This window comes from Gnatocerus cornutus, chromosome 5 (genome assembly GCF_029298725.1).
Source record: "Gnatocerus cornutus isolate USDA-ARS CGAHR chromosome 5, icGnaCorn1.1, whole genome shotgun sequence".
In the NCBI taxonomy this organism is placed as follows: Eukaryota; Metazoa; Arthropoda; class Insecta; order Coleoptera; family Tenebrionidae; genus Gnatocerus; species Gnatocerus cornutus.
Genome location: NC_142237.1, coordinates 7,912,178 through 7,938,051, shown reverse-complemented (window position 1 = coordinate 7,938,051; position 25,874 = coordinate 7,912,178). Strand labels below are relative to the sequence as shown.

Sequence of the window (25,874 nt, the reverse complement as noted above, 5' to 3'; positions counted from 1 at the left end):
ACTTTTTTTAAAAACGGCGCCGCTACCCTCAGCCACCACGCCATCTAATCTTCCTGGTCATTAATCATGTCGAACACGCTTCTTTCAAGAGTCGAAAATAAGAAACATGGTTGGCACTTTATTAAATTACGTTGTGGAGCTGTTGAGAGCTACAAGACAAGACACAAGTTCACTTACGTCAAGATTGCAGAAATAGTAACTTGTTCTGACTTTTGGCGAGATTCTGGAAAACTACGAGTACACTTTTTTGTTCTATTCTCCCGGAAAAATTCTATAAACCCCGGATCCTATGACTGTGGCTCAAAATTCCAGGCAGCAATTTATACGAATTTTCAACTAGTTAGAACTTTCCGCTTATTAAACTTACAAATGTGTCAGAGGACGGGATGAACTCGGAAAAGTTTACTTTGTTCCCAAACCAACCGAGATAAGAACAAATCGCATTGGTTCGACGGTGGTGACGTCAAGAAGCCCGAAAACTATAATACAATTAAAAGAAACATCCGAGCAAGGGTTGGGAAAGAAAATATACAATGCTCTTGGTTCCTAACAAAATCCTGAAAACTCTAAAATACCTTGAGCGAGTGGAAACCAATGAACTTTTTGGTACAACGAACAAAACTTTCTTAGACAAATGAAATACATGAAAGTAGTCGGAGTAAAAAGTTAAAGTCAACGGAGTCAAAGAGCAACCGCCAGCGAAAACCGTTTGGTATTGTTGCAAATGTCATTTGCAAAATCCTTGAAAAAAGAAGGAAAAGCGCAATGGCCGCTGACGCTAAGCAGATTACCCGAAGAGAGCGAAATATCGGAAATAGTAAATCCGGCACAAACAAAATCAAATAAATTCAGTTCATTCGCGGCTCTGGTAAAAATGCCGGTCATGGAAATTCTATCAGGTAAATATTCCGCAATTAATAGAGCCCTGGAACATTTCAAAAATACTGGCCGTGGATACTCTACACAGTAAATTAGTTTTAATCCGCTTTTCGCATTAACACCCGGTTTAAGCGCAGAATTTTACTTTTTCTGTTAGTTTCGACGACTAATTACCAGCTCGGAAAGCACCTTTTTGAAAGGTCGGAGTACATATGCAGACGTTTTTGACGTGACACCTCGTAAATAAGTTTTATGGTGGAAACGCCGTTAGAATAAATTGCCCACCATTTGTAAAATTTACAGGGTCTATCAATTATTAATTTCCCCCAAAACAATTAATTTGAAACCATGTTAAATACCACGACTACAATTTATTTTTGTTTGCAGTGACCAAGTTCATCCGAATTGGAATCGCCGACAAAAATGATAATCCTCCGTACTTTGACAAGGCCCTCTACGAGGCGGAAGTGGACGAGAACGAGGACATCCAACACACTGTCCTCACCGTCACCGCCAAAGATCACGATGAATGTAAGTTCCATTTTATTCTCGGCTAATTTTTCCCGGAGATTTATCGATGTGGTTGTCTTTGGAGGCGCGGAAGCGCCTCCAAGCTTCCTCGCTTCCGTTCCATTATTTCACGTGAAATTTTAAAGAGTCTTTAAACGTTGAAAAGTAACATTATCTGCAGCATTGAAAGTACACAGAAAGAATTGATTTATGGCGTTTAATTCGTTTAAGTGATATATTGCGTTGCGAAAATGATGAAGGCGCCGGGAACAATAAAGATAAAAATAGAAGTAGAAGATATCGTTAGGCTCCGGATTTAGATGGGACCAAAGATGAATCACTGATAGAATTTACCAGAATAAATTTTATACATCCTTTTTGATCCCACGAATTCGTATCTGTTTCCGACCTGACTTATTCGGGAATTTAAACGTCGCCATTTCTAGATTGGTTTTGCAAAAAATGTTTCACGAGATTTTCCCGGGAAATTTAATAAAGATCCATTTTTAACTTATGATAAAATGGAAGCTGGTTTTTACGTAAGTTTTAGATCATCACAACTTAACTTTTGGCGCAACTTCGAAACAATTTTATTAGAAATTTCGTGAAAACCGCGGCGATAATTGCGAATGAAGTTTAAATTATTTAGCTTGTATTATCGAAACCACACTCGGTTTTTCCCCACTTGTCATTGTCAGAGGTTTAATGAAAAATGGTGGAGGCGCCGGGCGTCTACATGCTGATTTATTTCTTTACATAATTTCATTATTTTGGGGAAATGTAATAAAAAGCAGTCTCCTGCCTTTCAAATTAATCACAGAAATAGAAGATTTGCTGCTAATTATATCAAAGCAACATGGAACTCTTTGAGCATAAAAATTAATTAAAATACAGGGAACGTCTATACAATTGGTTTATATTGCTGTATTTATGAAAAATCGAGACTAACTGTCTTTAGATTGCAAAAGCAAGCAACAAATGGAGAGCCGCCAAGTCGTAGAAAATTGATTGTTTGAGCGTAATGAAAAATGATGATTTTTCCATTTAGTATCTGAACAAATATTGCCCTATATCTCTTACGTACAAGAGAAAAATGTGGATTTAATTGTTTTATTTCGAAACCGTCTGAAAGCTTTCCGTGTTGATATAATTGTGAGTTTTTTTGGCAGGAAAAAGTGGAAAGCCATGTTTATTTTAACTAATTTTTAGCTCTTCTTAATAAATTTATATCATTTCCCAACACGCCCCTTAATTTCTCCTTCTATAAGTGCAAATTCGAAATTGGCAGTGCTTCCGAAATACCCTCTAATTCCCAAACGCAAGCCCTTGTTTCCGTTCTCGTTACCTTGCATCTCTTAATCCCGGTTCATTTTCATTAAGCAATCCGAAAATTCCCACCCCGTCATATTAACACATTGCGGTATAAAGTTCCCTACACACCCTAGGCTATAAATTTTTAAACAGGAGCTCGACCGATATTAAGCATGTGATTTAGGCCCGTACCACTTTCCCGAAGAAAAAATTTAAATTCCCTTTCGGTCGTCTGGAATAAATCGGGAAATGTGAGCGGAACAACCCGATTCGAAACACGTCGTGAAAAATAGGGGTTGTTGCAGAAGCTAATTGGGGGCGGCGGGGGCAATATTTTAAGATTCAAGCGAATATATGAGGGGACAATTACGAAAGCGCGAGAGTGAATTCAATTTTGGGGAACGAAATATACATTAGGTTGTCGTAAAACGTAACGTTACCATTAGGGTGATACGTGGAGGTGTCTTAATAGGTAAATTTATATGAAGGCGGCGATACGTGCGTATGACTGTTCGAGAAAGGGGTGTGAAAATTGTCAGTTTGGGGTTCGGTGAGAAAGTGAGTTAAGGAGAAATGCAGGATTCATCAATCTAAAGCAAGATTACGTTCGTTCGCTTTTGTTGGATCCGAGGGGCTATAAAATTTCGATGGGAGCGAAGATGGGGCAGTTTGGAGGTGGCTAAATTGATGAGATCGTGGACAGAATAACATTAAACATAATCTCAGTAATTTAATAAAAATTTTTGGTACAAAAAAAACTGATAAGGATAGAAAATTACCACAGCTGGGGGTGGAAACCGCTCTTAATTACTTTATTTAAAATTTAATTTCCGCTTTGTAACGGACCTGCTGTGTTTTTTCACTAAATGGGAGTTAGTCGTTTTATTTATTGTACAAACGCTTTTTTGATTTGTATGTTTTGTCGTCCATTTACGTTAAGCTTATTGATATATTTTAGCACCGATAAAATTTCGATAAAAGTAATCAAAATAATTTTGATAAAACATCAAAGCTTATAAATTATTTTACATCAAGTGGGGTTTATGAATAATAAAATTGATATTTGTCGAATGCAGATTTTTTTACTCGATAAATAAATAATAAATTTCCAGTCTAATATAATGTTCGTTCGCATGGTGCTCTATTTTATTTTTTAAATGGAATTTTAAATCACAGCTTGGGTGCAGTATTGAGTGCTTTCTTCTTCAGTTGGGACCGAAGTGTACAAAGCCATCGCCTAAAATTAGAAATATAATCTAATTCACAGCAAAATAAAGCCAAATTTATGAACTGTGACAATAGCAACAGTGTAGATTTAAAAAAAAAATGGATTTTAGACTCGGAAAACTGCGCCATAATTTTCCCTAATACCAACATTTGGATGATTATGTGGATTTTTCAATAAAACTTTTCCTTCGTTGGAGCAGCAGCAGAATTTTGATCGGGTTTTTACGACTTGAGCAATTTGTATTACGGAATCCTAAAAAAGTGTCCTTTCGAATTTTTGGGTGTAAAAGCAAATGAAATCTTACCCGTTGAATGTTATAACCGCTTAAAATTCCTGCTCCATTTACGACCACCTGTAACATTTTCTATTTCATCCCCGTTATCATTTTTGTAAACCTTCAAAATAAAATTTTTACAGCACTAATAATCTCGAACCGTAAACTCGTACAAACGTTCTAAACCATAAAGTCCTCATAATTTTTTCCCGTCCGCATGTTTAAACGATAAAATCCTCTCCTGAATTTCATTACACGTTCATGCACATCTGTAGCTATCGTTTTCGATTCAATTAGAAAAATTCCAATGAGAAGGCAAATGTTTACAGCGCGCTATTTCGTGCTGTCAGAAGAATAATTTGGTTTATTGGCACAGCAGGCTCTAAACTTTCCCGAATCGATCAGGACGGGAATTACAATAATACTTTTTTTATTTCGGTTCTCGTGACACATTTCCGTTTCGGATGTTTTGATGGAAATTTTTCGCGACGAAGCGAACGTGAGGTCTTTAGATGCAAGACGCGAGATCGGATGCAAGAACACGTACCTAACTCTTGGAGTTAAGCGGGCGTGCGAAGAACTTGATTTCGGTGCATTATAACGCTGAAAAACGGAGTTTCGAACTTGCGTATGCAAAGCTTTTGAAATTCGCAGCAATATCGACGAATTTTTTCTTTGAAGTTCTGCACAGCATCGGCGGCGTGTAAAACACAGTTTCGTCCTAAAACAATTCGATTGATATTACGCATACTTCGTTTTGGTGCAGAGCGTTTCGTGATCCGATGGCCCTATTAAGCGGGAGATTTACGTCGCGAAGGCTCAATCGAGTGGAAAGGTTTAAAAATTTAATCCCATAAAGCCAGGCGTTGTTTTAGCGAGTGTTAAATTAGAGGCATTACGTTCATAGGTCGTAAAAATGGCGAATAAAAGACACTTTCTTTAATCGCTTGCTTACATTCTGTGTACGCGAGCTTTAGAATGATGTGTGTCGCAATTTTGAAGTAAGTGCTTGAAGGTTTCTTTTTACTTTTCGCAACAACTGTGCTTCAATAGATGTCGGTTGTAAATCTCTTTCGATCTAGAATTTTCTGTGTACACAGAATGTGGTCGGAAGTGAGCACGAAATTAAATCACAACAAGCGGTCCAAACAAGGGATAAAGTTGCTGAAGCCCCAACATCTGATTATTCTAATTAGTTTAATAACTTGAACAAGACCTTTGCTTTTACCGAGGGCTCTTAAAATCTCAAGCAACTGACACGGGCAATCAGTTTTACATACAACCATAAAAATGCTTCTAACAGAATTTACGTCGTGCATATTGTACAGCAGCGACAAGAGGTCATAAACTAAGCGGTGTTATCGTATTTAAATCCTCACTTAAATTACATTGTTGGGATGTATGTTGCGTTTGAAGGAAATAAGAAGTTCTTCAACCATTTTATACTGATTATTGGCTCATTGCGCTCGGTTGAAAGGTTTTATGTACGACAATAATCGTACCTAAGTGTTTTCAAAAACTGTGACTGCGCTTGGTTATTGGTCTTTTTACGGGAGCAAGTTTACATTTGGAAACTTTAAAGTGGTTTTCCGCCAATGCAAAATGTTTGCTTCAGCAATGTTAATTTTAGTACCAATGCATGCAACGTTTTAAATTCAATCTAGTGAAAGGTAAATTGGTGCTAAAAGTCGTTGAGGAAATAACTCGTCAAGGGCCAAACTTAAATACTGTTGAATTTTTAAAACTAATACCTTGATTAATAGAATGTGAGGCTATTTATTTAATGTTTATTTTCGTCGTCCTCATAATAGAAGCCGGGTTTTAATTAAAATATATTTGCGCGAATCTGCTCACAACATTACAAATTATTAAAAAATAATGCGAACGCATTCATATGCGAAGGACTGAAAATATAATTTATTATTATATTATTATAAAATTAGCAATTATTGTTTTACACTGAATCGAAAACTAGGCCAAGCTTGCCATTAAAAATATTCATTGGCTTGTCATTTTCACCTCCCTTTAAAACCAAGTATTAATAAAATCTCTATTCAATCCAGCTTTTTTTTAATGACGGTATCAAACGATTTTCCCCCTTTCGTATATCGTTTTTAATTTAAACCCGTTTCCGAAGATATATTGACGGTCCGCGCCACGAATTAATGTCAAAACCCATAAAAAATATCCTCCGCAGCATTATCATACGTGCCAGAAATAAGTTAGAACTGTCTGGAAAGTGGCCACCGAAATCGTGACCTTTACCAAAAAAAAATAACTTTACGGTATGATTTAAGAACGCCTGCGAAGCAACATAAAACCAGCAAAAAGGCAAAAGTTTGAGCAGGCAAGGGTTTTTGTTATTTTATCCGGAAAAAGCTCTCCGAACACCTGCTTCGAGGGAAGAATATTACTGAGCGTTGACGTGTCTCTCATGTGCAAGTTTTTCGCAATAAAACTGCGGATCGAAAAGTTAAACGATTTAATCATCGAAATGTGTCTAACTTGGAATTGAATTACTACTGTTTGTGTAAAGTTGTCTCGTGAAGTACTTAAATCCCCGGGCATTACTTTAATTAAAATTTAATTAATCCACTCCGACTATCGCTTTTTTTAAGCAGGGATCGGAACAGATTCCACCCTGGAAAAGGCGAATGAGCTTCAGATGGTCCAAAAATATTTCCGACAATTTCTCTGTTTGCGGACATCCCGGAGCCCGGAATGCAAATCTCTTCATTTGCAGGCGCTTTAGGCAAATATTACAATGAGCCGAGCCGCTTTGTTTCATCATCGGGTGCCAAAGAGAAATGCTAAAAATATACCGACATCGACACATGTTAATTGCAAGTGGAGTTTCATGGATCATTTGACCAAAGGATAATACCGAAAGCCGTATATTTTTTACACCGTTTAACATAAACAGTTTGAAGCAGTAAAAATAACTAACTTGAAAGGCCCAAGAGCAGCTTTGAGTGACAGTTGCGGATACGTAGTGTTAATTAATTTTAGCCGTGTTTGACGCCTAATTGGGTAGTGATAGCGGTTTTATGAGCTTTGATCTCATGGAAATATTAAAAAATAATCACACTATTTTCCGTTGCGGATTTTCGGTATTTTGTCTATTTATTAGCAGGCGAACATACCACTGAGACCGGTTCATTCCAAACGGGAAGTTTTGTTCAGAAAAAGTAATTACTGGTGCAATTGTCTGAGAGGTTTTGAAATTGTTTGTACTTTACATTGAGTCTCTTGGGCATAGCCAACGGCTATTTGCATTTCTCAACTTTGTTAAATGTGGTAATTTTCTGTCTGAAACCGTTTTCTTAAAACAAAGAATTTAGACGAAAAATGCATACCCGTCGAAATTTGACAGACTAGGGGAGATTTTAAAAATGATTCATATTAAATTTCTATGATTCTATTTATTTGTCGTTTATATTGTTTGATGCTGCCGGCGAAATGTAGCTGCAGCTTTTACAGTTGGATGAAATCATCCGTCTTTGTTCTTAGAATTGAATGCAATAACGTCATTTGGAATATACATGCTTGAACAAATTTATATGTCGAATTCGATGCTAAATTTAAGTTTCCGGGAGTCAAATAATATAATGTTTTTATTCTTCACGCATCTGCCTTTTATTTTTGTCTATTAGTGTCTGTGCTGAAATTGCCCGAGCCAGTGTACCTTGAACTTCTAAATGAGCAAACAAAAAGTTGGAATGTGGCGCTGTTAAGCCCAGAAATAGCGCAATTACTGATGGAATAGTCGCTCGCAACTGCCGCTTCCTGTGTCATCATGACGTGTAAACGGCCTAATAAAGAATGTGTCCATAAAGGCGGTCCAAAAACCGCCCATTCAACATGTAATATGCCGCACATTTACAAGAGTCTGTGCGATAAAGTCGCCAAATCCGCGCCAATCTCAATTAACTGCCGTCTCATAACCGAGAATCCTCGAGTTGTTTTGTTGACAAATGGAATTAGGACCACCGCTGGTCCCGACAAATTATTAACGTAATACCGAGCGATCATGTCAATAACAGGCGTATTTCGGTGTTGAATTTCCTGCATCCCCTTTGTTCTCGTATTCTTTTTCTGGAAATCAATCGGTGCGATGAAGACGCAAATAAAGCGAGGTCCGGGCCAGGGCCTCGCATAAAACCGGAACGTTATTGGGGCTATCGATTCGGGGCCCAACACCGGTCATAAATCGCGTGGTGGCTGTCATGGAGCAAGAGGACGTGCCCGACCACACCGGGACAAATCGGGATTTACTCCCGGACGCATCCAGAGGCTTTTCTTTACGGACTTGCAGCGGATGAAATGCGGATCCGGGAGGTGATTTATACGAAACAACTAAGACGTACAATTTCACCGGATTTGTAACTCATTAATTTTTTCGCAGGTTTTGTTAGACGCGATTCCAAGCAGTCGAAATAACTTTTCAGGAATTTTCAAGCATAAACAATAATAATATGCTAGGCTGCACAAATTTAAATAATCTCTGACAGCGATGTTATTAGCGCGTGTACGAGTATATCGGAAAATTTTATTTATTGAATACAGTGATTAATAAAGGGAAGTTGTTTTACACGTTGCTTGCACAATGCGCGTCAGATTCATCGTCTGTAACGTCCCATGCAATTATTTAACAGTTCGTATTTCATATTTTTCCCATTCATTTTTGTTTAAAATTAAAAGCGCGCAAAGGGTGTTATTTATTGACCCGAAAAGAGGATGTAGGAATTGTAAAAAACAGTCCTAGTTTTGTCGAAGCTCCATTCAACTTCGCAGTTTATTTCTGGATAAGTGCAGTAACTGAAATCAGACTTTTTTGTTTTAAAAGTTGGATTTTTCAATTTATCGCTTTACTCGTGAAGGATTCACGTCGCCATACCTTTATTTTATCAATTGGACCAGTTTTTCGCACGACTGCAGTCTCCAGTTTAATTAATGAAAGAATATCGCCGGCTTTATGCTTTGAAGCATAAATCCCTTTCTCGTTTATTGTCGGTCGTGATTCAAGCATCGCTGAACAAAAAATCCCCAAAGGTCCATAGTAACGAAGAGAAGTATTTTTTACGAATCCGATAATAATACGAATTAATTTGGCTCATAATTTTCGTTGCTTTTTTCTTTTGGAAGATTGGAATTCAAGTCTTCACATATTTTCTTTCGTACGCCACTAACATGTCACTTAATATCCCGATCAAAAGACTTTTTCTTGAAAGGAAGCTCTTATTGTTTGAAAGCTCCGTCCGTCAATATTCCTGGAAAATTGAAATAAATTCTATGCTCGATGTATCCATCGGGATCGCCAGCTGTATCTCTAAGCATATTATTGCCAATTTAAATAATAGAACTTTAGCCGAATAATTTCCATAAATCCTGAAGGGATCATCTGTAGAGGCCGGGTGTAAAATCCCACTTTAGAAACACCATGAAACTTGCAGGCCTCGCCGTGGTTACATCAGTAAAAACCGAAACTTGTGTAAGCTCCAGTGCTTATCAAATCGCCGCCCCTACAATTCCAGCGTGTATTATTGCCAGTATAATTTTCCACTGTTTGAAATTCGACACCCCCCGATCTTTTCCCGCCTGCGTCCTGACCTGGTTTTTTCTTGCTCTGCTTGCACCGAAGCGCTCGATTTTATTGCCGACATTTACTTCGAACTGTTAACTTAACACACTATCGATAACCGTAAATTATTACATGTGTTGAGAGATACCATCAAGAAGTAAAACTCAAAATTATGTACCAACAATGTAAACGTGTAAAACGGGGAAAATTGCTCAGCCACGAGTGTAGATCTCTCTTAACCGGATCTTTTTCTGCCCCGCGTTCTAACCAGTTTTCGTTCATTTTTTCGCGCTCCACTTGTGCCAAATCGTTCGTTTTTTATTGTCGGCTTTAGTTCGAACTGTTAGCTAAACTACTACTTCCTATGAAAACTGCCCCCGTCCGAATTAATAGCAGAGGTCGATGTAATACCACCTGAACGTGACATCTCGCCTCCCTCTTCCACTTCGGGAAATTTAATACGTGCACCTCTAACGAACGAGTAATTCAACCTCCCTCCGGCGTGGTGTTTGTCCGTGAGTAGTCATCGTTCATTAACGCCACCGCAAAGCCCCCGTTTTTAATTTCCGCTAATGAACGTGCGGCCCGAGTGAATTTTTAAAGATTTCGAAAGCTCGCGTTCGCAACATCTCCACATTAGAAATTCAATTTAGTTCCGTGACCCTCTAATTAGAAGCTTCGGCGTAATGAATTCATCCCTTGATCTCAACGTACCAAGTCGACGATGGCAGCCTTTGTGGGCATGTGTGACGATGCGACTTTTTGATGATACGAGATGCATATTTCATGCCAAGAGTTGCCTAATTGCGCGCAAACTTCCTCCAACTTGCATTAATTATTGCAGACTGAGTCGTCTTTTTCCAACAATATTTACATCACCAAGCGAATTTATGCTAAACTGAGGAGACGCGCAAAAATAGAGCAAATCATGGTTTCCAAACGTTCGACCGTTTAATTGGGATGATTGGGCTTTGTTTGGCGCGATTTAATCGCTGGAGTGGACCAACGAACTCGGATTTTAGTTATAGATTCTGATTACGATTGACATGCTGAAATTGTCACATGTGCTATTAAATGGTACTCTCTGGTTACATGATTATGTAGTGTAATTCTGTCGGAACTGGGTGTCACGGGCGAATTTTGCATAATTCGAAGGCAAAGTTATGAGATCGTATTCATGCCAAGGTAAATTCAATTTTAATGAATTACACTGAGATCGTACGAGATTTTACATTATTTCCGCGAGCACGATATTTTTCTTTAATTACTACTTTTAAATAGAACTGGAAATAGAACGCACTTCCATTGAAATTCCTTTGACAGCAAATTCCGAAAGATAACTTGGAGATGCGGAAATTTATGTCAAGTTTTTCAAACAAGTCTAACATCAAAACGTATTCTCAATGCAACAACTAGTGTGTGGAATATCATCACATCACACTGAATTATTTTATATTTTAGACTTCATTGGATACAAAGCCTGCATTCAAAGTTGTTATTGGAAAACATTGCTTCCAAAGCAAACAGGAATAATATTTTTGAAGACATACAACGGTTATTTACAGCAGGTACAAGCGTCGATAAAGCGAGCGAAACGAGCTGCGTGTGAGCAAGCTTACGGTATGAGCTTTTTGCGAGACCACTGTACATGATTTTCATACTTATTTTGCTGCAGTTAGTACTTAGTTTTCATTAAAAAATATTTTAGTAATGTCAAAAAAGCGCTCAATGTCAAAACTATGTCAAACTGTTTCCTTTCTTGGGTAAAATAGTTAAGGGAACAAATTAACCATTTCCCTGAAACAAAGGTAGTTAAATTTTCCGCTAAACCACCCTTAAACATCTCAGAGTTTGTAGCACTCAATTCCGAGTAGTTCTTCTGTTTTACTTCTGTTTTCTATTTGACAACTCCAGTTGCTCTAAACTCCGTCAAGGTGTTCTCTTTGACCTATTCTTCACACCTCCAATAACATTATTTGCATCCGAAGCATCGGTGCACTAAAACGTTATAAAGGTAACACAATACGATGCAACTCCATTGGGACTTCAAGTTCATACTCCCAAGTTTGTAGCTTACAAGCCCATTTCAGATGCAGTCCCAAACTTGGAAAATTTCGCAACTAATTGGAGGATACACATGTGGGATTTAACTCGCTGTATATGTGCAGACGGGGAAATATTTTCTTTAAGAAAATTGGAATTTGTGTTCTTTTCTGGAATTCACATTCGAACTCCTTCTTTTATTCGTCAATTTTCGCCAAGCAATCTCGTCTAAGCAAGCAGATTCCCCTAGAAATACAAGTTTAATCGGATCTCTTTTCGAGTTAGGTTCTATACCTGACGATGTTTGCTCCAAAATTTCGTTAGAAAGTTAGACGAAAATTATTTATACATGCTGAAAGCACAATACAATTAGAAATACTTCTTTTTTCACACTGACAACGTTTATTTGATATTGGGGAGAATACTCGTTTTTCCTGACAGTAAAACATAAAAGCCTGAGTACTTCGACGATACAAGAAAATTTAATTAACTGAAATCCAATCTATACCATTGTTGACAAGATTAAAGCGATATTGTATTGGAATCATCAGCTTGTACAAGCCATCCGATAATAAAATTGAAAATTTCACAAAATCAATCGCACAATGAGCTCGGAGAACTTCACTCGTGCTCAGACGGTTTTTTTTCACCAGTAATAGCGGAGCACTTTTCCAAGTCTTTAGCAGCCTCGTACAACTTTGATGACTGTAGTTTGGATACTCCAACTTCAAAAACCGGACAATGTTTGCACACCCGGAAAGTTTCATGACTAAGTCGTGGTTTGAACGTCTCGCTATAGTTAATCATTCGTCAGTTAAATGAAATTAGTCGTCGAGGTAGTTCGTGAATTAATTATGACGTTGCGTTGTCGTTACCCCCGAATTTGTCTCCCTCGCCTCCATTAATTACGCGATAAAACCACCCTGCATCGAAAGAGATACGCTTAACTCGTGGACGAGTTTAACAGGCAACAAGTGCACGACATCAAACCTGCATCGTGCAATTAGGGGTGAAACCGCTTGACGCCCTGGGGGCTAATTGACGTCTACCCTCAATTACGTGTAATTTGAGGAGAAATGGACAAGTTTTCGAAATCAATCAAACGTTTTAAAAGAAAAATTCGCTTCCCACAAACAGGTGTGCAACACGACTTACGGCGTGTTTTCGCCCTCGAGGGCTCGCTATAAACAAAAAAAACAGTTAATGGCTCGCAAAAAATATCATTAACGATGGTTTCTTTTACGATGGAACGACCGTAAAAGCGAGTGTATAAAGTGAGAACATCAACCGGATACAAATCCTCCCCTTTTAACGGCTGCCAAGACGTCGGTTATTTATTTTCGCCGGGCTGTCGCTTGGCGTCAATTAATTGCATGAAACGAACGCGTTATTTTAATTGCTAATATTTTCCCCATCACGAAAGAAACGGGCTGGAAATGTCACTGGTTATAATTGTTGGTTGTTCGAATGCCACTTTGTTGGATTAAACAAGGGGTTACAGGGGCGCCAGTAAATCACCTCACTCAGCGGGAGCTCTTAAATGAAATAATGGCGAGTTTTTCTAATTTGCTGAATTTGTGAGGGTGGATTTATGGACGGCAAAAAAGATGACTGCGAAAGACAAACGGCCTAAAAAATAAGAAGCAAAGCGGAGTCTTTAGACGCGTCTAAGAAATGAGAATTTACCTCGGAGGAAAAGACCAGTTGAACAATCGCGGAGAAACAGACCCGTGCAACTACTGAAAACATTCATATGCGTTGCCTTTTTTGAATAATTGGCATGTAAAACCGTGTAACAGTTGGTTGAAATGAATAAAAATTCTAGGGAAAGGAACAAAGAACTTCGCTTTTGCTTTATGAGTATTTGAAAAGTATGCAGATGTAAAGCGGTGTATATTGTATAATATAAAAATTCGTGCGGCATTCTTGCTTTGAATAAACAGGAAAATTTAACGTAATTTTGGTTGGTTTTCGGGAAATGTTTTAACATAACATGCACTCTAAACAACATTAATTTTATGTAATCCAACCACTGCAAAGGCTTCAATATTAACGACTCATTATTCGCCAATTTAGTTGTAATCATACCTCTCTATTAAATGTGCAAAATTACACATAATGAAGAGTCTGAACACAATAAAACATTTTAGAAAAACAAACAACTGCACAAGTCTTAAAATATACATATTTGTGTTTTAGTGACAATTTGACAGTTCTTGTTTAACATTCCACAGGAATTGCAGGAGCTAAAAATCAGCATTGTGTTAAAGGACCAATCGGAGAAAAATGAGGTTTAGTCAGAATTTGTTTAATTAACGTAAAATTATGTAAAACTTGAAATCAAATTCAGTTAAGAGAAAATGAAAGGAAACTCGTTAGAGGAGAGTCAACATTCTGTAAATTCTGTTTCTAAATTGGTAACCACGAAACCAAGAAATGGCGGTCGCCTCAGTCCGTCATCGCCCATTTCATAAATTTTTCAAAAGGAAAGCAAGAAGTAAGGGCTGCTTTTAGCATTTAGATGTTTGCGCACTGGACTGCAGAATACTATTTGACCGCATCCTCAGCTTCTCATTTATGTTAGCTTCTTTGTTTTTGTGTGCACAAGATTGTTCAAAACTAGCACTTCTCGAGTACATTTCAAACGTCCAATTTCGTGCAACACTTGTCTATTTTTCCGCTAATAATGTCGATTTGGTCTCATTGTGTAGAACACGAATCCTTATTTGCCTCATCACGCGAATGGTTAATTCAGGTTTCTATGTCTCTGCGACTAAATCACATCTGTTACCACAACGTTGTAATTACATGAAGTAGCATATGTTCATGTTATCGAAGTTCCTTGCTAAAGTGCAACGGGTTGTGCAAATTTGCATGGGAGCTCTTCAAATAATAATTGACAAAGACATAAAGCATTGGGTAACCGAATTTCGTACCGAAAGTTCAGCACGATTGCCGTGAAAGGATTGCTTTAAAAAACTCTTTGAATTTCGTTTCGACACAAATCTCTAGACGAAACAGATTGCAGGCGGTCCGGAATCGGGGCGATAAACGTCACCATCGGGACTCGCAGCATGCAATTCAAATTTCCAACCGCCACTTCAAGTTTCAATTGGTATAACTCACCTCGTCTGGGTTTAACGATCGGAAAACCGCACGGTTTGGCCTGCGGTAACAAAATGGGCAACTATCAAAACAGGTGAAGGTCGTAAACGCGTGATAAATTGATTATTATGAACTTGAGCAAGGACGCAATGAAGAACCCTTCAATATCCCAATAATAATTATTTTTTTGCCTTTTCCTCGAATCGTGAAGAGTTCAGCAATCAGGCTTAAATGGGGGTAGTTAGCGAGCTTGTTACAAAACCGTTCATTATTTCCAAACAAAAGTCCTTGTAATGAAGACGTTTCCTCTGACCGAAGTTGGGAGCGCGTTGTAGTCATTTCGCCTTGCATCCCATCAATCATCTCCGTTTCTCCGAAGGGGTGCCAACAGCCCCAACGTCCGTAAATCATATCATTCACAAAACATAACAATGATTATGACGCAACAGGGCTCGTCATTAGAGATAATGAAGTTTCAACTTTGCCAATTATGAATATGACTGTCCCGGCGCATCCACCATTTTTCGCACCCGCTCGCTTTGTATGGAAATGTGTGCAGTGTTGGAGAAGGGTAACGTTCAGTTATTTATCTATTGTTTAAATATAGATTTAATTCCCTTATCGAATATTGGATGTATTAGAATGGAATTTACATGCGATGAATCAACATTAACGTTCAAAAGTGGTTTTCAATAATTCAACGATGAGAATTGCGTTCGGTATTAATTATTAATTAGGTTTTCAGTCGAAGGCGGTTGCTGGGAGCAGGTGTGGATTAGCCCACGATCCATCAATTTTGTTATCGGTAATTTTTTACGCGTTTGAGGTGATAAATCACAAACGGACTTTTTGCGGCTACGATCGAAGAATTTAAACGAGTGCAGTTAGAAAATTGCTAGCTTCTGGTGAGAAATACATATACCCGTTGGAATCTCAAAATTAACGATCAATACGTGTTTAGAGCAAAGAAACAGCGTCTACGATGTCTTGTCATTAAAATGATCCCTTTATTGACTAAGCAGCGAGATTGGGGTTTCCACTAGTTGGCTAAAAAAATTAGGTTGTCTAAATAAATTCCGACTTTATGAACGCTGTGGAGCCGCTAAAATCTCCACCAGACAAACGATAATGTGGCAGTCAACTTACACCTAACCCCACAGTTAGACAGTTATTATTTTCGCCGTCGAATTATCACAACAGAATGCAAATCCTCAATTCGCAGACCGGATTAGAGCAGCTCCAACTAGGTTAGGCTTCCAAATTTAGCTGACTTAGTTGAATAGTTCTCTCCATATTCACCAACGATTGAGTGTCTAAATCTCCTCTTGTCGGCGGATTATTCGAGTAACCCTTTGGTAAACCCGCCGATTGATCTATCGCAATATTTTGCTCAAATTCGTTAGGCGACAATATTTACAACTATCGCAACACGACCGAAAAGAGCTTTGAATTCGGAATTTTCACCAACCGAGCTTGCACGATATGCATAATTCAGGAGCTTGGTATGTGACTTTCAGGGTCGGCTTGCGTGCCCGGTGCACATCCGGGGAGTTGATTTGTAAGGAGACCCGAATCAGTCATTTTAATCCAAGCGCAGATGGTTGGAGGGTTTATAGAAATTCTAAATAGAGTTAGTTGAATTCGCTCTGAAAACTGAAAGTTTGATCTATAATCGAACAAGTTTGACGATTCAGTTTTTATTAAAGGAGCTTGCAAGGAGAAAATAACAAGGCGAGGAAGAAAAGTTTTAGTTTTATTGCACAGGTCCGGGTCGCTAACACCAGCTCCTTCGCAAGAAGAGACTAATTTGTCCTACACTAATTACGTTTTCAAGAGAACTTAATAGAAGTCTCTTTAACGGTGAGAACTAAGTTATAATTTTAAAAAAGGAATCCAAAGTAAAATTAGTTTAACTCTAAATAATGTGAACACTTCTGTATTCCGTACCTATAGCTAAATTAGAAAAGTTACAAAAGCACTGAGTTTGTTCACAGAGATTGCAGTTTTTTCATTAAGAGCTTAATCTGTTTTTGTAATTACCCAGTGTATTACCTAGCACGCAGAGAGAATGTTTTGGGATAACCAGAAGGTATCAATCACATTATGACTGGAATATGTCTTCCGGTTCCGGAGTAAATTCACTTTGCATCCAACAAATATCGTTTTTATTTTACGGCTTCAAATTCAATTTCGTCTGATGAGCTTCTATAAATAAAAATGCGCAATGCTCGCTTCACTCAAAGGGGACGTTCGCTCTCAATTAATGTCTCCACTTACGTCCCCCGATTGCCAATTTCCCGACCAAGATCTCTGACATTTGTCACTTATTACTGCGAAAATTCCAGTCAAGCTAACAGCTGCCGAAATTGATATGTGGAGATATTACAAACGTATTCAGCTCCATCGCATCCTTTGACATTCAATATTAGCTTTATCAACAAAATTCTTTCGTGATCGGATTTTCTCACAAAAAAACTCTGACGCTAATGAGAAGCTTCCGTGAGACGCTTTGTTATTATTTACTGTCATTAAATCTGATCGGATGTGTGTGTCCCTTGACGCGACTGCGAGTAATCCTCCCGGATCCGGATATCTGTCGATTTTTTCTGACTTTTGTTAGATGTGGGTTCCGTTCCCAAAAAGAGATTTTTAAATCATCAGTTGTACGTAATTGAAAAGTATCAGGAATTGAAATTGTTTTCCGTTTCAGCCTCTCGTATTCGATACGAGATCACAAGCGGTAACATAGGCGGAGCCTTCGCCGTCAAGAATATGACTGGAGCTATCTATGTAGCCGGAGCTTTGGATTACGAAACTAGAAAACGGGTAAGTACAAAACAACATGCTTGATATTTTGACATAATCTACACTATTTTATACGTGTTGTGTTTAAAGTGAATCCCAGGCGAGATAGTCGAGTTACAATGCTCGTAAAATCCAAACGAGTGATGATTGCGTATCAGTAATTGATATCCGAACGTTAATTCTGGCAAAAATGCAATTTGCATCCTTAAATCTGTCCATTTGTGAGAATTATAGCGCACTGACCCGATTAGTTCTGCTCGTATCAGAGGCGGATTTCGTATGACATTAATTACGATCATGATCAAAAGTTTTTAAACTAATCGGAAAACACCAGTGCGGGAAATTGTAGATAAAATACGTGGTAGTTGCACTGGGAAATTAGTGGGATTATAGAGAGATATCGGTCATAGATTTATTGTAAAGCTATCGGTGCTCAAAATTCATGCAATCAAAATTTACACAAAGACGTTTGTTTCCCACTTAATATTAGCCAACCCAAAATACGCTTTTCTTTATCTACTTGTAGGAAAGAAATTTAATTTCACAGTTCGAAACCAAACAACACAATAACAAGGTCTTAAGCTAGTATCGAAAAAAAATATTCTGGAGTAAGTGAAACTGGAGAAGGATCCGCTCGAAGTATATTTGATCATTTCAACCCTATTTAGCATTAATGTAGAATAAATATAACTTTCTGCGTTGTGTATAAACCCAGCATTCTGACAGAATGCAGAGCAATTAGTTTTCAAATCATCCAACAATGCTGCTAATTTGTTTATGTCGAATCCAGTAAACACATTAGGCATTTTTAATTCATAAATAGTTCCAATTCACATAATTACATATTCGGTTAACCCAGGCAAAATGTTTAAATTGTTAATTTGTTCGCATTTTTGTAATCGTCTTATAGTTTCTTTGGTTGGTTTAAATTCTTGCCAAACTAAATTAATTCTGCTGGTTAGTTTATGAACAAGATAGTTTACCAAACATTCTCGTTACTATTAACTCAGTCTGCCCGACTAGTTTATTAACAGCCAGTCTTAGAACACGTCATTAAAAATTAATACAGCAATACAAGTCGAAACTGAATTTCCAAGGCAAGGATATTGTAATAATTTTTTTCTGCAAAATATTTTTCTGCCGTTCGCTTCACTGATCCGATCCAATATTCAGTTGTGTACCTTTTTTAAAAGTTTGATGAAAACACCTGAGCTTACTAGGTGCCGAGTTGGAGCAAAAAAATTCGTTCAACTTGCATCGTAAATTTTTAGTTCTTTGCACAAGCCTCAGTCTGTATCTTGTTGTCTCGGTTAGCAACAATTCGCTTTTCTTCGTGGTTGAGAAGTTTTTCCCCATCCGTAACTATTTTCAATAAAAACGTAGCCTCCAAGTGGGAGCTTTTACTCAGATTGTGTACACGTTCCAAATTCCAAGATTCTCTTATCTAGAATGCACATTTTATAACAACGGTATTGCAGTCGTGTGGAATTCAGATAATGAAAACCACAAGCAAACTGACTATTTTTATTGGAAATTTTATGACAATCCTAAACATGTAAAGTTGTTGAAGCATAACGTGTACAATCTCCGTTAGCGGCATCACCTAAATCAGAATATCTTCGTTTTTGACTCGATAGAAACGGATCTCGGCTGTATGTAAATTTCCTAATTACACTTAGTGCTCTAGACTTGTCTTGTATGCATATACACCACTGCATGCCATGTCATATGGCAACTATAAATCTCTCTCACCTTATCAGTGACATTTAATTAAAACGAACTGTTGGCAGCGCCGGAGGCGTAACACACTCGAATTCACTTGTCTCAGTGTTCTTTTCCAAAAAGACTACTTGCAACGAATGCTAGTTTAATCCAAAGTTTATAGCAGCTCGTCAAATATCCAATGCAACATTATGTTTGACAGTCCTTCCACGTTTCGCGTTCATTATAGAAATGGCGCGTATTTATTGCTCAACGTGAATAAAAACATCGCGTATTTTGACAGCAGTCGCCCTTGATAAATAAATAATTTATTCGGTTGAATTTGAAATAAAACTAACATAAAATTTGTTGATTTCCAAAACTAGACATTCAGAAAACAATAAATATGTATGAGTAACCTCGATAACTCTTGTCGATACAATAAATACCCAAAGAAATTTAATAAGATGACTGGAACCGCCTTAAGTGCCCTCAAGAAATTCCGGATGGAGAAAAATGGGCTGAGAGCAATCGATCGACGCTAAACTTCGGCTAGATTAATAGAATCAAATAGTTTGGCGTTCAGTTTGTAGGTTTGACGATAACAGAGTCTGAGACTTTCGCAAGTATTTTTAAAGTTTAGATTGTTCAGCTTGCGTGGCGGTCATAGATAAATTACCCTCGTCAAAAAAACTTCAAATTTGTCGATTAAACGATCCATCCTAATGTATTCACTCCTGTGATTTCTCCGACCTTATGCAAGTTATCGGATACTTCCACGCCTCGCTGAGCAAATTTTACATGCTCTCGCTTCTTTTATCTATTTTCTACAAAATAAACTGGCGACAATATTAAATTTATTAGGCTACATAAAAAATTCACCCTTGGATACAAAGAAAACATGAAGATTCCCCTTTGTGTGGTTATTTACATCTAAAATAGACAATCAATATTTAAAACATTTCACGGTTTTTATAGGACCGTGGCGCGATATGTCTCCCTCGACACACAAATGTTTATTTTTTCGTATAAATAACGAGGAAATTTGCGAAAGTCCCCAAACTACGGGTTTCTTAGTTATCCGTCCAAACCATTTACTCTGAAAAATTGCTGCCAAACACCCATATTTTCTATTTACAATTTCATGTAACATTAAACATCAATTTATTCTTAAGTAAATGTTTAGCGACATGCATCGTTGGATTATGTCAAAAAATAAATTGAAACCGCGACTTTTTGTTCGCGGGAACGTAATTTTGTTGGCATGTTTAGAAGGAAATTGGGGCAGGTACTATGGGTACTTGTTTACAAAGTTTAAACTTTACCAGCGCACTTTCACGAAGTTTAAATTAACCTATTGTTTGGTATCCAGGGTGGGGTTTCTATATCGCAGCTCATAAGACCGATTTCTTATCTGTTTTACGAAAAAATACTGGTTTAGGATGACTCATACAATTTTAAGATTTTTTGTTAAAATTCGGTGTTGGAAACTAATTACATACGTGTAAGGTAATTTTAATTAAGTGGTGTTTTCAATGGAAACAATTAACGTATTCTAAACTTCATTCCAAACGCAAATATGGTGACAATAATATTTGATATCGTTCAAATTAAATTTGGTTTTACGTCACGTTAATCACGTAGAAAACAATGAAAATTGGGTGGAAAAACATTCACAACTAAAACATAAAACATTAACTATAAATTTACCATTGTTGAGTTTATGGTTTCTCAAATGATCAGGCCCATAATATTGAAGACTTGACATAAATAACCGGCTAACCGCCAAAACACATATTAAACATGTACTAGTCACTGTTATATTACTCGGGCGCCAAAAATTATATTATTAGGCTTTGGTAATGGACTTGCAATTTGATATTGGGAGCTTTTATTTACCTTCTCCATAAATTTGAAAAAAAAATAGAATATTTACGTTGAAATTTAAAAAGCGTGCTTAGCGCTATGCTGTAATTATAAATATTGTAATATTGACCAATTCAAATTAATTAATGATTTATTTCCTTTTATTTTAAAAATTAACAATCAAAAACATTCAATAAACAAAAAGCATTTTTTTCAATGTTTGGTGACCTGAAATTTGAACTAGAAACGAAATAATGAGAAGTTACCCGAGTGTTATTACGACAATGCCCTCCATCGGACTATCAACAATGTCATCATGCGTTAATTTAGTTTCAGCTGTAAACAAAACACTTTTTATAACTTTAGGTTTATCACAACACTTTAAGCAAAAAATTAAAAAATTAACTCAAAATAATCAAAATTTTGACAATTTGGCACTGTACCAACCTTTCTCTACCGCGATTATTGCTCAACTGACGGGAACTCTGATAAAGCCATTTTTTGCCACTTGTTAATTAGCGTTTTTATTCCAAACTTTTTGATGGCCTGGACTGACAATGAACTTGAACTAACAGCGATTTCTTTATTCATTTTTTTCTCGGAAACGGTGACGTTTCGGAATGTGAAATTTGGTTATTATGTCTGATTTTGTTGTCTGATATTGGGATTAAAATTTTTGAATTTTATTCGGGTTTTCATTTCTTAAATTTTCAAATTGAATATTTTTTACGAATTTTCGATTGATTTTCATTTAGCAAGATATTGCTCAATGTTACTAAATTTTTTCTGTTAATGTTCCAATTTCTTCGAACTGTTGTGAAACAACAAATTTAAATTCTAATTGTAAATTTTGGTTAAGACATTTTATAATTTTTTTGTCTCTTTTTTGCGGCAATTTTAGCAAGTCCAGCATTCTTTGTATTTTCTCAATTTATTCGAATATAATTCAATTAAAGAAATTAAAATTCGAAATATCTTGGATTCTCAAAAATTCTCCGAAAACTCAAAAATCAAATGACATTAGAAATACAGTAGACTCTCGATTATCCGAGCTAATGTTGACCAGCCCTTGTTCGGATAAGAAAAAACTCGGATAATACAAAGACTGTTTTAAATAAAAAATGTTACACAAAAAATCAACAATTATTGTTTTTATCTGGTGTACAATTGCCAAAAATTTTAAAACTTTTAGAATTATGTCGATTTCATTGTCTTTGTTGACTGGGTTACCAGTTACATCGCAGATTTTCATACATACACAAAATTGCATTTCCAATCAAAACGCCAGACCAAATATGGCGTTTTTTGAGTAAATTATTTATTTTTTAGAAAAACTCGGATAAAATTCTGGTTTAGATCGGCTAACGCGGAGGAATTCAAAACCAGAGGTTGCTCGAATAACGCGGAGACTCGAATAACCGGGACTCGGATAATCGAGAGTCTACTGTAGGTGTTTTAGAAAAACAAATAAATGAGAAATCTGTGTTAAAGTAAGAATTTCTACATTTAGTAGAAATGCTAGCTTATTTTTATATAAAAATTTGGAACGTAAATAATTGGTTTAGAATCTGTAAAACTTTCCAGTTAACTTTCGTCTAGTTTTCCGTCTGGACCTGAAACAATAGCTCATTTACAAAGCTTAAATTTCAAATTTCTTATTAATAAATAAATATGATGTTGTTAATATACATTGATAAAGAGGACTCTTGTCGCTCTAAGGTTTAATATCAGTTGTTGCAAAATGCAATTTTCGCCTCTTATAGATCCTTTTACTTACCAAAGAAGATTCTCTAACACGATGCTACTGCATTATCTATTGATAACAATGAATTAGAAACTAAATACAGGGTGTTCCAGAACTCGCGCCCCAGAGAGAAAGGGGTTATGGAGGCAACAATTCTGAACCAAAATTTTGAAACCATAATTTTTTAACTCAAAAAATAACCGAGATAAGACAAAAGAACTGTAGCCAATCCCAAAGCTGAACAGAATTTAAAAATTGGTAACTATGGACACATACTATCATCCATTGGTCAGTTAAACATTAGACCCTCGTTGCCTAGGAAATTGGGATGGCCATTTACTCCACTTCTCGAATAAGCTTTTGGGATTGGTTGTTAACTTTTTATCAGTTCTTGAATACTATTAAACTTAGTCAATTTTTGTTTTGAAATTTACCATCTGTATTGCTGTCGGCACCCTCCCTTGCTCTCTGGGGCGCGAGTTCTGGGACACCTGTATACACTTCGGGCAGCCATTATAGGTACTCGAAGATTTTATTACCTCTCCGAGCTCTCCATTTTCACTTTTCTATGAAAACTAGTAAAAATACCAAGTGACTGCACCGAAACGTGTTTCGACAGTAAATCGAACAGCATCAGACCGTTACAAAAATGAATTTTATTCTTGCATTGAATTTGTCTCTTTCTAAAAAATGTCTTACTCATTTGAATAATACCCCGCAAATGGAAGTTCGGTAAGATGTCGTGTATTTATCTTTCATGAGGGTGGAAAAATAAGAAATGACCTACATTTGAAATTGTTTTAACGAGTTCCCGCTTCTTTGTATCTCTGCTCTTGACGAGATCGATATTGGCATCTGGCCTTTTTCTTGAGACGGGCTTAAGTTAATACGTGTTCTAATTGTGGTGTTCAATGAAGCCGACATGATTGATATGGAAGACATCGTTTCTGCGCTTATCTTCCTTTCACAAAAGCGCCGTCCATTTTCGGAAAATCCGGGCGCGTATCGGTACAAGCTTTGTTTTCCGTCTGGGATTCACTATTAAGTTACGTCCGAACGGTGAATGAGCCACGTGATTAGTACATCCCTTGGGATCAGACGTTCCAATCAGCCTTGCACAATACAGGCATTGTTTAGAGTGTTGAGGATCGTTGTCTATGACACATTGTTAATGACATGTGCAGCTGTTAGACCGTTGGCGTCAATCTCAATTCTCAATTCAAAATTTTGCGATAGTATGAGCTGCGGCTTGCCGCGTCCGATAACCTCAAAGAAAACTACACGACGGTGGTCATCCACGTCAAGGATGTTAACGACAATCCGCCCGTGTTCGAAAGACCAACCTACAGGACGCAGATAACGGAGGAAGATGACAGGAACTTGCCAAAGAGCGTGCTAAGGGCGAGTGTCTCGCATGTGTTTGTGTTGTGTTTGCGTCACGTATAATCTCCTTGCATGTCAGGGGCGATACGTTGGAGGAAGGAATTACACGCTTGTTACGTATCAGAAATTAAATTCCTATCCTTGGAACGTACCGCCTCTTCGCACCGCTACGTTTTGTGCATTTATGTATTTTGTATGTCCCTTTGTGTCATGCATGTGTAGTACGAGCTAACCCTGGTCGCATCAGACAGCTTCAACGAAAACTATACCACCGTGGTCATCCACATTAAGGACGTCAACGATTTTCCTCCTGTCTTTAACAAAGTCGTTTACAAGACGGATATTGATGAAGAGTATCCTGCACCGTACCCTCTTCGCTTGATGCAGGTCAGTCTCATGTCACTCTGGTAACAAAAACATCACAGCAAAGTTCGATAGAAATTACACGATGATCAAATTTTCTATATTTGAGCAAACTTTTCCAATTTCGATCGAACTTTGCTCACTACTAATATCCAGGGATGGGGTAAATCAACTGTTAAATATTTGCTCTATAATGCACTTGATGCAGATGGTAGTGCAGTATCCAATGCAAAACAAAGACTGCATTTCAAATTGTGTCCATTGATGTGATACCGTTTAAATATCGATTCTTCACCGAGAATCTATTTGCTCATTCTGCTTGTTGTGTACACATATACGGGCTATAAAGTTAGAAACAGCTTTAAAATTTATATTTGTGTGATATAAATTGGTGCTCAACGACGATATATTGTGCTAGTCTTAGCTTTAGAAACCACACTGTGGTGCTTATAAGCTTAAATGAGATATTTTAAATGACACGAGGGAAATTTGAAAAGTTACTTTCTAAGTATATTAATGGGGGAAATCGAAAATATCATGTCTCCAAAACATCATTACAGCGACAACCTAAAAATCTCAAGTTTATTAAAAGTTCATAACGTTTACATAGCTCTCTGAGGATTTTCCAATGAAACGAGGCCAGCAGAGTGTCTGTTTATGCTTTGATTAACTTTTCTGCATTAATATTTCCACAAAGTTGTCCTGTTATCCAAATCACCACTGGCTCTCTTTGTGTCACATTCACTTTGTCCCATTCGTGAATATTTTTGCAAACATGACGAGCTTTGTTTTCCTTTAATAATGTTATTTAGTAAACGGAATTTAGTTACTGTTATTTTAGAAAACAAAAGAGGATGCAAAAATCTCGATCTCGTAAAAGCTCAATGTTTTTATCCTACACAAAATTATCCTAGATTTTTAAAATTACAATGTTCAGTAACTTTAAACAGCAAAGCTCAAAGAACTGTTAATCTAAAACGGAGTACATGCTTGTGTATCAAGCTATTAGAAAACCGATATTTTATAAAAGTTTTCATCACCGCAGTCATGTGAAAACTGAGCTTTTTCCCGGAGTTAAACT

The 25,874-nt window shown here is 37.1% G+C and overlaps 1 protein-coding gene across 14 annotated transcripts in view; it reads left to right on the top strand.

Moving 5' to 3' along the window:
• Positions 1-25,874, top strand: part of CadN (neural cadherin) — a 192,759-nt gene that overhangs the window by 144,862 nt on the left and 22,023 nt on the right. For 9 of the 14 annotated variants that reach the window (XM_088036178.1, XM_088036177.1, XM_088036182.1 and 6 more), the window contains 3 exons: positions 1,267-1,410; positions 17,642-17,757; positions 24,284-24,448. In XM_088036178.1, the coding sequence (XP_087892304.1) occupies positions 1,267-1,410; positions 17,642-17,757; positions 24,284-24,448 (425 nt within the window). Of the gene's footprint in view, positions 1-1,266; positions 1,411-17,641; positions 17,758-24,283; positions 24,449-24,652; positions 24,818-25,874 lie in introns of all 14 variants that reach the window. The other 5 variants (XM_088036180.1, XM_088036176.1, XM_088036179.1 and 2 more) reach the window with 1 other exon arrangement.